Source organism: Camelus bactrianus, chromosome 27 (assembly GCF_048773025.1).
Source record: "Camelus bactrianus isolate YW-2024 breed Bactrian camel chromosome 27, ASM4877302v1, whole genome shotgun sequence".
NCBI classification, from domain to species: domain Eukaryota; kingdom Metazoa; phylum Chordata; class Mammalia; order Artiodactyla; family Camelidae; genus Camelus; species Camelus bactrianus.
The window spans coordinates 23464319-23478323 of record NC_133565.1 but is presented as its reverse complement, the minus strand read 5'-3'; the positions used below and the strand labels follow the sequence as shown (position 1 = coordinate 23478323).

Sequence of the window (14005 nt, the reverse complement as noted above, 5' to 3'; positions counted from 1 at the left end):
AATAATTGAATCCTCATTTGCTCTAGTCCAGGATCCATGTTTTATAACACTTTTCAGGTCTATATTGCCTCTTCTAGGAGCTAGTTTGTTGGGACCACCCCACAAGTGAGCAGGTGATCGTATTGAGGTGAGAGGAGAGAAAAGAGAGAGAGAGAGACACAGGGTTCTCTGGGAACCCAAATAAGAGCACGCAGCACAACTCACAGGGCACCACTCACACCTCACCCCAAAGAATGACACTCCTGCAAGTGTGTGATGTGGTGGTCCTGGGATTCCCTAGGGAGGTGATACCAAGATGGGTCCTGCTTAGTGAGAGCTATGCAGGCAAATGAAAAATGAGGGGGAAAGGACTATGGGTATGAAGAATTGCTATCATTTGGAATAAGACTATAGACTAAAGGAGCATGGATCTCAGGTATATGCAGAGGTGGGCAGTGGGCGCATCATCGATGTGCTTGCATATCATTCGAGGCTGTCTGGACATTTTCATGAAGGTGGTGAAGGAGCCATCAAAGTACTGGAGCAAAGAGGAGCAGCTGGATCCGATCACTAGAACGTGAGTGTTAAGGATGGATGGCAGGAATTTGGGATTAGCAGATACCAACTACTACATATAACATAGATATACAGCAAGGCCCTACTGTACAGCACAGGGAACTACATTCAATATCCTGTAATAACCTATAATGAAAAAGAATCTGAAAAAGAATATAGAGAGGTGTATAACTGAATCACTATGTTGCACACCAGAAACTAACACAACATTGTAAAGCAACTATACTTCCACTGGGGAAAAAAAAAAAAAAAAGAACGGATGGCCGGGACCGAGACCAGGCATGAGAGATGATGACGAGGTCCTGGTTTAAGGCAGCAGGTATGTAAATAGGAGAGAAAAAAAAAAAAAATTGGTGAGTCAGGAAGTAAAAATCGATCAGAATTGGACACTAAATTGATTTAGGGGCTCAGTGAGGAAGAGGTTAAGAATACTACCCAGATTTCCGGATTAAGTGAATAGGCAATGTGATCGTGCTTTTTCTCCAAGGAAAGAAACATAGGAAGAGATGCAGATTTGAAGGCTTCATTTAGTGCAGTTCTGTTTTGTTTGAGCCGGACTGGTTGGTTTCGAACGTGTTCACCCTGCGCTAAACTGATTCTCCTGGGTCTCCCTTTCTTCATCAGCTAAGTGTCTAGTGTGGATTGGATTACAATTTTGAAATCAGGCTCTCTCGTGCATCTCCCTAGTACTTTTTCCAATGAATTCCCATCTGAGCTAAACTGCAAGGTTAATTTAATTCATGCAAACGTGAGTTCCATCATTTCTTGCTCAGCAAAAAGGCTGCTCAGGGCCACATCATCGAGTACCAGGCTGCTCCATCTTTCCCCTCCATTCCTTGGCCCCATCCCCGTTCCTCTGCAAGCTAGTTGGGCCTCTTGTTCAAGAGGCTACCCCCCCCACTTCTCAAACACACCTCCCTTAGCCATTCCGCCTCTCCCTACGGCTCACCCACCCCCGATTATGTTTGCTGCTTTGCTTTGCCAGCTTTAAGCTGCTGTGTTTTCCATTCCTGACATCTGGGTCTTGTTCCTGCCTCCCAGCAGCAAGACCTCTGCATTATTTATACCATTGCCACGAGAAAATGAAGGCGAGGCTGGAGCGAGAAGGAGGCTAATTCTGGGGAAGGTGATGGAAACCCAAATAGCGGTGTTTCCAATTGCCAACCAAGGCTCACTAAAGCCCGAGAGACTCCAGCTGGTGCACGGCATTTTGCAGACGGCATTCAGCCCAAGCTCCTGACTGGAATAAACCTCTCTGTGACGGAAATGCTCTTGGTGGCACATTCCATCATCCAAGAGCTCCGTTTGCAAGACCGCATTCCTCAGCCCTTTTACGGACAGCCGTGCTCTCTTCTTAGTAAGCGTTTCATCTTGAGTCATCAGCAACAAGAGTCATGGCGCAGGTGCACCGTAGGGGGCATGTGTAGAATTTATCCCCATAACTACCTGAAAGGGGAATTTATGCTCCTTTCCCTTTCCTAAAGTGAGAGACTTTCGCCTAAATTGGGCCATTATAGGTCAGAGTTCCAACATGGTCTTAGAAAAACAGCCTTTACTTACAAATCAGTTTTGACCCCCTCCAATGGCCAATGTGGGGTGAATTTGTTCACATTAAACTCAGCTGAACGTATCAATAACTAACTGGTTATGAGATTTCCCACAGGGGACCCTTTATTACCTGTAGTAAAATGCTAGAGGAGGTTTCCTGCCATCCCAGTGGTGTGTATTCTAATGGCCCTCTTTCCAGAGTATTTGTTACATCGAGAGAACCCATGTAAATGAACGCAAAGGCACACAGCTCAGTACGTGGCTTTGTTTTGTATACAGTGCCCTTCTGGTAAGTAATAACCATCTTAATCTCTGCTATTGATTTAAATGCTTGATCTGTGCCAGTCACGCTGCTAAGGTTTTACACACATGTACGATCAGTCTAAAATTCCTGACAGGAGGCTATCACTCAAATTTACAGATGAGGTTCAAATTCTACTAAGGTTAAAGGAGGTTAAGCGACTTGCATATGACCACCCATTGAAAACCACTCATTAATAAAATGTGCTTTCTTTCCAACTCTGATCAGTCTGGCTCCAAAGATTTTCCAAAACAAAAGATCTCACATTAGATTTATCGATGATGAAAAGCCTGTCAATCAGCAAAAATAAAAGACTGGACGACCAGGCTGACCCTGAGGTCTTGCCTAAGCTGATTTCTCCTCCCCATCTCTGGCCAGTGGTCCCTCCATGAGCAGTGAGTTTAACACCCAGAGAGGCACTTATGCAGGGAGTCCTTGGTAGGCTCCCCAGCAGTTAAAACTGCTCTTTTCCCTCCAGTTTTAGACATTGAAAGGAAAGAAGCAGCAGCCTGGCTGCCAGCTTTGGACACAGTCCCTGCGACCTTTCAGCCCAGGTGAGGCCTCTGCCACCTGACTCACTCAGTCGCAGGTACTAAAGCTCTCAAGGTAGAAGTGTTCACCTACCCACCTACCCATGCCTCCCAGTCCGTGAGAGGAGGCTTGTCCCCATTCCCTGGTTTGCGTTCCTATCTTGGAGGACTGTTGGTTGTCTTGGACCATAGGCTGGAATGTGCTTTGGCAAGCTCTGCTTTCTGGGACTAGAACTTTGTACTGTGTGTCCAAAGCCATTGGCCATGATCATCCCTGCCCTGCTCCGCTCACGAGATCAGTCTTTCCCAGACACGTGCATTGAGCAGACGAAGCACAGGTCTCCTCGTGTCCTCCTGCGAAGCCTGTTTTGACTCGCAGCCCTCTACCACAGAGAATAGCGTTAGAGCCAAACTAGCCTACCTGGCCCCGTCTCCGCAAATTTCTTCCCTTTTTCCCCATTTCCACCAGCTCTGGGCAGAGGCATCTTCAAAGGGGCTGAAAGGAAACACTGATCCAAGCAATTCCCTTCCTATTTCCCCTCCACTCTGACTCCTAACCTCACTCCATTTCGCAAAAAATGAAAAATAAGGAATCTGCTCAGAGTTCTCTGAAAAATCTGACTGATCCTCCCTGTAGCATATGGAGGACATCAGATTTCCAAGCCCTGTGATACACAGAAGGTTCACTGGAGATACCAGCGAGGAAGGGAGAGGAAACATCTTCTTTGCTTTCTGACGTAAGTTTATCCAAGACACTTTAGCAATGCACTTAAGTGTGGAGTATTTATGTCCCTGAAAGCACCTATAAACATGGTTTCTCGTATGCTAAAGAAGCACTGTTTAATCATTATTCTGATAGCATGGGAACAAATTTAAATTTTAAAAAATGCAATTAAATAATAATAATAATAATATTATTATTATTATTATTATTATTTTATCCAGGACCTCCATGGGGTTTTTTCATTTGTTTTGTTTTTTGGTTTTCGGATTTTTTTCCCCCTACTATATATATATCGTCAAATACAAAAAGAGGAAAATTCTAGATTCAGTACCTTAGCCTGAGTCAGTAAAAATAAGCAACAATAACATTTGTTCTTCTGCAACTTCTGAGGAATAAAGTCGCGATAAAATAGTGTATATAGAGCATCTTGAGATCCTCGGAGACAAGGCTTTAGGAAGAGACATGCCATTTCTTTTTGCCCTCTCCTTTCATGCCTTTTTTGAAAAAGAAGCTGATTAACTAAAAACATATGCCAGAGGGACAGAATAAGACCAGGAAAATCGTTTAAGTAGCTGAAAGTTCTGTTCCATCAGGCCCCGGAGAAAGATAAAACCCAAATATGCCCTCCCCGTCCCCAGGCAGCAGGCGGCCTGGTCTGTGTGAGCGGTAAACGGAAATCAATGAGCTGCTCAAAGCGCGCTCAGTCCCTTTTCACCAACTCGCACTCACAGAGCAAGAGCCGAGGGGATGGGGATCGATGCCTCTCCTGATTCCGCAGCCCAGATCCTCTGCAGCAGCACAGGGGCCAGGCAGCTACAACAGCCCAGCTCAGAAGAGGCCACGGGCCTGGCTTCCCGGGAAGCGCCTGAGAGCTTTCCTCCACGCCCCAAGCCCCGCCCTACTGCCCCGGGGCCACATACCTCCTGGCCCTGGTGGGGAGCGCCGCAAAGAGGAACTCTTCAGCGCCTCCCACTGGTTGATTGTCAAGCCTGTCTGCTTCTCTGGGCTTCTCTGCGTCCACGCCTTTTCTCTGGCTGGAGCTTTCTGACTTCTAATGGATCTTCTTCTCAGCCTTTCTACTCTGTTCTGGCAAAGATATCTCCCTTGGCTGGACTTGCATGCCTCTATGCTGGCCAGTTTTATGCTGCATTTCAAAGCTGTGTGACTTAGCTTTGATTTCTTTATCTTTAATTCTAAATAAAGTTAAATATGTCCATGCACAGATCTCGAATGAGTTTTGAGTCAGTGGGTTTTGCTGTAACTAACTCCTCAATCAAAATATAGAACATTTCCACTAACCTAGAAAGTTCCTTCCTGCCCCTATCCTATTATTTAATCCCCTGCTAGAGGCAACCACTGTTCTGATTTACTGAGCTTCAACTTTGCATAAATGGAAACGTAGAATATCTGTTTCTTAGCATCTAGCTTATTCCACTCAATGTGTTTCTGAAATTCATCCATATCGCTGAGTCTATCTGTAGTTCATTGCTGATGCCTTTAGCATTTTATTGCTGAATAGTATTCCAATGTATGAATATGCCAATTTTGTGTGTGTTTCTGGGCTTTTGGAATGTACTGGATCTGGAGATTTCCTGATCTTCTAACAAACAAGAGATACAGAAAATGGAAGTTCAAGAAAATGGGAAAGGGTCCATAAGATCAATGTAATGTGAGCTGAATCTATGCCATCAGTTAATAAAAAGTGTCCTTTCTTTTGGTCTGCAAGGTGACCCCCGAGCATAGAAAACTCACCAGGTCCTCAATTTCACAAGGTAGAAGAGCTAAGAGTTCATAATCAGGCCTGTAGACCTCCAAAGAAAGACTATTTCTCTAATTTACTACCAGGAAAACCAAGAAAAACCTTTACTCATCGTTCAACTCCAGCTCATATGGCATCTCCACTCTCCAGCTTTTCCATAACCTTGAGGGAAGGCGGTTCAATCTCTCATCTGTGTTCCTACAACTCACATGAGCCTTGGTTACAATTTTTATCATTTTTTAACTACATTGGTTTCTTTGCAGACCTGACTCCACTTTCTACCAAAGAAACATGGACTCCTCAAAGAAAAGGACAATCTTTTTTTTTTTTTTTTTTTTAATAGCTTTGTACCTTCTGGCTCCCAGCACAATGATTACATACACAGTGTAAATGAGTGGACAAATGGATAGCTGCCCAGATGAATGGATGGATGGATGGATGGATGGATGGATGGATGGATGGATGGATGGACGGATAGATGGGTGGATATTTGGATGGATGGATGGATGGATAGGTGGATGGATGGATGGGTGGATGGATGGATGGATGGAGGATAGGTGGATGGATAAAACAATATGTCAAAAGTGCCATATTGCTCATAGACTTAATGAACTGCCAGGTCTTTGGCAACCCCCAGAAGTATCATGGTAGTACTTTCTCTCACTGTCTTGCATTCTCATTGGTCCTGAGAATTCATGTTATTCTACCTGCCCATAGGTAAATGCCTCAATACCATCTAGAACCAGAATGTGGCTTCCTGATGCTGAAGAAATATTTTCATTAGAATCAGAGATGGGGCGAAGTCACACTTAACCTGCCACCATGGAGCCCAAGAGGCAATCTTGACTCTGGCAATCTTCCCGGTACAGGACAAGCCTGAGAACTGAATGAGTGATGGTGCTTCTGCTGTCAGCAGGAGGCTGGTTAATTATAGCCTCATAGATAACTAAAAGGTGATGTGGAGCCTACTAGAGAGCTTTGTGACACTGTGAATTGTGTTTAGTGCTCAGCTGTTTCTCACCCACCTCTCAGATGGTCCCAGCAGGAAACAGGTCTGTGGCTGTCATGTTTACAGTTAATTAATGTTTATTTATATTTTTAAACAAGACTTTCACCTGTCACGCTTTAAAATAAATGTTCCGCTCTTCAATTAGAGGTTGTCAGAGCGGAGAGGAATCCTGTTTGTTACGGGTTGAATGTGTGTATGCTTAAATGTGTATCAGATTGGAACCTCTTTTTCTGTAAGTCTCTCTCTCTCCTCCCAGAGGCTAAAGCTTCCTACTCAGAGAGACATATTTTTCAAGATCTTGACCCTGAGACAGGTGATCTGCTACGCAGGCCATGAACTTGCTTCTGGAGGGTAGACAGCATAGATTATAGTGTCTCTTTGGATGGGGCGTGGGGGTTGGCAGGAAAACATTGTGCATTTTGACCAACAAGCATTCTTAAAGGAAAAGGATGTGCTTGGTTCTCTTTGCAATAAAGCATTGACTCAGCAAGTATGAAGTGTTCAAACCCTGTACCTGCCAAAGAAAGGCCTGGCCCTTGACTGGCTCCTGGGAGATCACCTTGACATCTTAGGAATATTCAGTTAGGTAAGAGTGTCTTTCTCAACCTGGGGCCTTGGACCTTGTGAGGTTGGTGCTGACAATGTGATATATGCTGGGTGGGGCTCTTGTGCCACAAAGTGTCAGTCTGACCTCTGAAGGACTTACAGACTGAGTAACTAAGACTGGTCATGTGGGGTACCACGGCTACAAAATAACCCCTGATAAAAGGACCTCGACTCCTAGGCGTCAAGGCTCAGGGGAGCTTCCCTGGTTGGAAACACTCTGCACGTTATCACACGTCATTGCTGGAGAATTCAGCAGTGTTCAAACAACTCGACTGGGAGCAGACACCTGGACTTACACCTGTCTCTCCTGGACTCTGCCCTAGTGCTTTTTATCTTTGCTAATTTTAATCTGTATCCTTTCACTGTAATAAACTGTAACCATGAGCCTAAGAACTATTCTGGGTTCTGTGAGTCTTACCAGGGAATCACTGAACCTGAAGATAGTCTCAGGGACACCCTAACACATCCTCTCAAAGAGTAGGTGATGAGGAGACATGGGGTTGCAGCGTAGAAAAACAGGTGAGAACAGAATCTCAACTCTACCATATGCCTCCTGGGGATCTCAAGGAAATCACTTGACCTCTTAATCTTTTTGAGATTTAAATATGATTCTATATAAGATATTCATCCATTGTTTCACTAGCTGCTCATTGAATGTGCCACTGTCTTGATTACATAGTATACAATCAAAACGTGGTTAATGGTAGGGGTGATTGTTTGAAGTTTGGCCATCTGTGAGCTTCTCCACATGATTTTAAGTCCCTTAGGTTAGATGAGCACTCTAAATTTGGACATATGCCCCTCTGCATTTTTGCAGACAGATATGTTCACAATTTGTAGTCAATAAATGATCATTTTTTACAGTTACTTGGTTAGCTTTGCCTCCTAACTTACCTTGGCCCTAAGCCTCTGGATTCAAAAAGTCTGTTTTTCATCAATTGCACAGTTACTGTAGGCTTGGGAGAAAAGGTTACCCATGAAAGTGTGTAGAATGGTGCCAGTATCATCTTGGGAATGTAAAAAGTACCAGCTGAATGTGAATCTAAACACCTAGAGGATTGTTTTCTTTCCAAATGCTATTTCGTAGATGTATATACATTTTTTCCTTGACCAGTAACTGAAAAAAACAGAAAAATAAAGACCCAGGAAATGGGATGAAATACAATTTTTTGCCCAGTTTTCACCAATGAGTATTGAACTAATGGTTTGTCCAGGAACCAATGGTTCCTGTTGTGCATTAAATTGTTTCACAAATAGATATGTTGAAGCTCTCATCCCCAGTACCTATGAATGTGACCTTATTTGGAAATAGCCTCTGTGGATGTGATTAAGATGAGACCATACTGAAGCAGGATGGGCCCTATAAGAAGAGAGAAATTTATACCCAGACACACACAGAGCAAAGATGGCAGAGACTGGAGTTGTGCTCCCACTAGCCAAGGGATGCTAAGGGTTGCTGGCAATCACCAGAAGCTAGAAAGAGGCAATGAAGGGTTCTTTCTCAGAGGCTTCAGAGAGATCAGAGCCTGCTGACACCTTAATTTCCAGACAGCTAGACTCCAGAATTGTGAAATAATACGTTGCTGTTGTTTTAAGCCACCCCATTGGGGGTACTTTGCTATGGCGGCCTTGGGAAATGAACATGCACCCCTCCCCTCCATCCCCATTAGAGCTTGTCATACACAGGTCTTTTGCTTGTGTCTGGTTTCCTTGCCTGGACAGAAGGTCTACTACCTCCTGGAAGGCGGGAGGAAAGGGCCAGGAGTGTGGAAGCAGAGGGAAGTAACTCACCACGGGCCTCCGGCCGACGCTGCCCAGGTAGTGGAGGAGCCCTTTGGCGTGGTAAATCGTGGGCTGGAGATGCGCACTGGGAGACAGCCATTGTCTGTTCAAATCCTCCCCTCTCAGGGAGCATCTGTGACTGCAGGAACAAACCACAAGCCAACAAATACACATTTAGAGGAAAGTAACTCGAGAAAATAAAGCTTGACAAGACAAACAATTAAAGTAATGAATCCAACTTCCCTCTGACTTCTGCTCAATTGGCATCAATTGACGATGTCCAAAAATCCACAGATCTGTCCTCTAAACTCCCAATATGTCATGATTATTCACAGCCCCCAAAAGAACTGGGAACCATACTTAACTTGATTTTGGGTTACCACTGTTTTAAGGCAAAGTTTAGGAAATGTAGTTCCCTGCTATGTGCATCCACAGAGAACAAATTCAGTCCATTTCTCTAGGCTCTGGGACCTTCAGTTGGACAAATGATTGAGCTGAGCTCAATCTATATTGTTGGATTTGTTACAAAGATATTTCTAGCTGGCCCAATAACTCTGCCAGGTGGATATGACTGCACTCCAGTGAAGAGACTGACGCTTAGAAATGGTTAAATAAATGGCCCAAGATCACATAACTTAGATCTAGGCTTCACACCCAGCTCTGTTTGCCTCTGAAAAAAAAGCATAAGGCTGTTTCTACCATCACTACTGCTTCCTCCCTGTCCATGCAGATGACACAGGAAGCTTGACATTTACCCAGAGAGCCAGAGTATCTTTTTCAAAGACATCATCATGGAATATTAGCACTAGAAATGAGCTCAAAATCGTACATCTCCTCATTTGGGAAAAGGAGAGGCTCACATCTGAAAGTATCAAGTCCTTTGACAAAGATAACACAACTGGTTAGTGTGAGCACTGACTGCAATTCAGAGGGAAGGAAACTGAGACGCTGAGTGGCAGGTAAGGGCATCCTAAAAGCCCAGGACCACCAGAGATTCCCAAGTGCAGCCCATTCTCCGGGGAGGCTCCCGGAAGCCCTGCTAAGATGTTATTTACCCAATAGGGCTAACAAGTGAGGTGCCACAGAATAGAAGGAAGCAGTGCAGCATCTCCATCACCTGGTCCTCCCAACCCCCTAGTCAGATCCCTACCGCCACCTCCTGCTGCCCTTGTCCTTCTATGCGTCAACTTGCTCAGATTGCGCACAGCTCCCTCTGAATAATTGTGCCTGTTTGCCTCCTTGCCACAACCCCCCTCCCCAAGCTCCATCCCTTCCAACCAACTCAACTTTCAGGCATCAGCACTGCAGGGAAACTTTCTTTGATCCCCAGGCCATTACATTCTGCCCCTATTTGTTTTAACAGCATCTTTAATTAGAGTTTTTATAAAACCTTTTTGAATTTTCAAAAATTTTTAATTTATTGTTATTTCCTTTGCCTTTGCAGTTAGATTGTAAGCCTCCTGGGGGCAGAAATAGTTTCATTGTTACCATCAGGACCCTAATACAGAAACTGTGTCAGAGTTGGTATTCAGGAAGTAATTTGGAACCAAAAAAATACACAAGCATTTAAATATAGAATCAGATACGTTTTCCATTTAAAGAAGAAAAAAGCACTATATTCAATAAATCTTGGAGGTGGGAAGGAAAAAGGTTCAGCCTCCTCCTTTCACCACTTTTCAACTCATGTTTCTGAAATTATCTTTAAATATTAGTTTCCTGCTGCATGTCAGCCCCCTTAACAGCTCACTGGAAACTGAAAATCTTTAGATTAATCATTTATCCCTATTTCACCATTAAAATATTTTGACTTAAGAAATGGTAGGGTTTTTGCATTTTCCTCTCTGACTTTTTTGTTCTTTTCTTGATTTTTTTTCTCCATCTTCTTTCTAATAGCAATGACATCTTGAAATAGGGTTTCTGCCTGGCGACCAAGGATAAAGGGAAAATTTGAATGGAAAGAAGCCAGTGTCCCAGACTTGCTCCTGTGTTTAAATGAATTTCTTTTCTCACATCAAGGTACTTGCAGGCACAACAGCCCAGAACCTCAGGATTTTCTTTAACTGCTCTGTGAGTCTCCCTGCCTTGACCTGGATTCTTATCAACACTGGGGACTTGTTTTTCCCTCATAACGTCAAAAGTAATAAAATCAGTGGCAGCCCCTTAAAAGCATTCCTGTTTGTATAAATGAAAATGCAGGCATTATACGTGTCTAGCAGCCAGCAATTCCACACAACTTCCTCTACCTCTTCATTCCATATGCTCCATGGAGACCAAGTTCAAGGGCAAGGTCCACATGGAAAAGACTCAGAGGTTGCCACACAGCAGAAAGATCAGTGTAGATTACAATTCCAAAAAAAAAAAAAAAAAAGTTTTGTGTTGCAATTAGAATAAGTCTGAGCGTTGGTTAAGAAGATCAAGTCCCAGCTCTCAGCTCTGTCACCAGATACGGGATTTGGGAACTCTTTGAGAGTCAATATTCTCACATGCAGTACAAGATAGGTATGTCTAGCTTACCTCCCAGGCTTATTTTGAGGGGCGAATGAAGTACCTGTTTTACATATCTCCATGGAGAAATACCTATGGAACTCTGACTCCACCATTGTCATGTCCATGTCATGTCTACACCTATATCCACATGCACATCTCCATCTCTATCTGTGTCTGCATCTCCATCCACACCTATAATGCTCAGGGATGCAGAGCAACACTTGGACTATGCTCATTAGTTCCTTGTCTCATCCTAATATTCTTCCTTAGGAAGAATAATCAGCAAGCTATACGCAGGTTGATTGGAAAGGAAGAGAATCTTGGCTAAGAACCTCAGACAAGAGGCTGTGGTTAGTTTTAAGTTCAAGCTGACTTGAGCACACTTAAGGATGGAAGCCATGAGACTGAAGAGAAAAGAATTTATCTAAGGGAAAAAATGCAAGGAAATAACAATGTGAATTGCTGGACAGACTGGGAGCCATTAAACAGTACAAAGGGGAGAATGACATGGAAGATTGTCTAAGTACATGGATTTGGAGAGAAACTGGGCCAGTGTGAGACTTAGGCAAGCTGTTAGTTTGGGATAAATTTTGTTTCTTTTGCAGGGGTCGAGGCAATGATGCATGCCTTTGGCATACGAAGGTTGTGTGAACTTGGGAAACCCATCTGTGTGCACTTGCACTCGGCGTTCTGTGTGTGGCTATGATTTTGAGAGTATCCATGTGTGTGCCCATGGCTTCAGCAGTTCCTACATCTTTGCAATTGCAGATTATTACAATATGTACTACACCTAACTCGAGTGCTTTTCCTTTTAAAGCAAATCCATTTTCTCCCAATCTCCAAATCCATTTGGCATTTTGTGTTAATAATATCAGAGACTCGTGCAGTCAGAGGAGCCGCTTCCACTCTTCCCAGAGATTTGTTTAAAGCATCTGAAGATGAAATGCGCCCCATCTGATTATCTACTGTAGCGTTTCTGAAATGACAGCTGCTCCCTCTATGTGCAGAGAATTAGCAGATGGACAGCTATGACCGGCTGGCAATGAATTCAGTGCCTCTAATTTCTGAAAAGGGGTCATCCCTCAAATAGAGTTTGAAGTCCTGCTTTGCTCATGAGGAGAGTAAAATGGTAGCATTGCTATACGCCACCCCCACTATTGAAAATCACACACTTACAGAGGGGGAAGAAAATACTTCCTTTTGGTTTCCGCAGGGGAAATCATTTGATCCAAATAGCCCTCCTTATTTTTTTTTTTTTAAAGAAAACACTTGGGTTTAAGTACAGTCTAGTTTAAGATAAAGCCTTGGTGCACAAAATGTGTTAGATCTAGGGTGACCAACCATCCAGTTTGCCCTGGAATGTTGTGGTTTTAGTCTTGAAATTTCTACATCCCAAGAAACACTTCAGTCCCTGGTAAACTGAGACAACTGGTCACCCTGACGCTAGCTTCAAATTCTAGGGGGTGTTTCAAAAGTAGGGCCCCAGATCAGAATTGGGTCTGACTGTTAACATTGACTTTGAATGCTCTAGCTGGGGTGCACCCTGCTGCCTGCCTCAGGCACCTTCACTCCCTAGTTTTATCTACGAGCGCCTTTCATGCATATTAGGAGTCTGCTCTGTTCTAGGTATTTGCAGCCGGTGTCCAGGATGTCTCTCTAACCATCAAACCTGCAGTTTTTGGTAGGACAAATTCCTTCTCTTAAGAAAAAAAAAAAGGTTTTTGATCTCCTGAAAAATATGGCCATTTTATGACCAAGCAAAAACATCTCAGCCAAAAGGATCAAAAAATGAATCAGGTCCACTAGACACTGACACAACATTGTAAACTGACTATACTTCAATCAAAAACCAAAATGAATCAGTAGGGCCAGTCCTAAGAGGTCACTGAATAAAAGCCACCAACTTCATAGTATCCTAAGTAAAGGACAGCTTTAAAGACTAGACAGACTAAGGGAAATAAGTCACTAGAAGCCACTTTTTTTAAAACATTAATTGTGGATTTTACGTATCTGCTAAGAATAGGGCTTACTGTGACAGGAGAATGGGAAATAAGTAATACAAACAAGGGCCTTGAAAAGTAAACCCTGAGCTACAGCTACCCTGAAGCAAAGAAAAGACCACAAGTCAGAGGAAGAAAGAGGAAAAGTGAGCCGCTTCCTGAAAGAGAATCTATAAAGCTGCAGTCAGACAATAAAATGATTCGAAAGTCCCCCATCCACCCGTGACTGATAAAAGGAGAGACGGGGCCCATCAGACCGAATGAGTGATGCCAGGCTTGATAATATTAGCACCCGCGGCACAGCAAGCTCTGAACTCTAAAGAGAGGCAGCGTGTTTGAGATTTAGCAAGCGCTTCACCATTCACTGCACAGCCTAGAAACAGGAGGCAGAATGGCTGCAGGAGGAGAATATTTATCAAGGTAAAGAGATGCAGGGGGGCTTCAGGACACGACAGAACAGCATGGGGCTCTCTGGGCCAGACACTGCACCTAGAGCTTTCCGAATGAAGTTCATCGCTTGGATGGGGAAAGGGAGGAAAGAGGGAAAAACAAAAGGCAGCTTCATCATAAGGCCACAATTGTTGTACAGCTCAAACCATCAGGGCTGCCACGGACATATGATTATGTTCAAGATATTTTCATCGTGCAGAATGCTCAGAGAGGCAAGGATCTAGAGAGAAGGGGAATAGAAGAGATCAAACCCA

At 43.8% G+C, this 14005-nt stretch overlaps 1 protein-coding gene across 3 annotated transcripts in view; it reads right to left on the bottom strand.

Moving 5' to 3' along the window:
• The window catches only part of AGBL1 (AGBL carboxypeptidase 1), a 618212-nt gene that overhangs the window by 290026 nt on the left and 314181 nt on the right, over nucleotides 1-14005 (bottom strand). For all 3 annotated transcript variants that reach the window (XM_045522553.2, XM_074353945.1, XM_045522552.2), the window contains exon 19: nucleotides 8824-8953. In XM_045522553.2, coding sequence (XP_045378509.2) covers nucleotides 8824-8953 — 130 coding nt within the window. The remainder of the gene's footprint in view (nucleotides 1-8823; nucleotides 8954-14005) is intronic.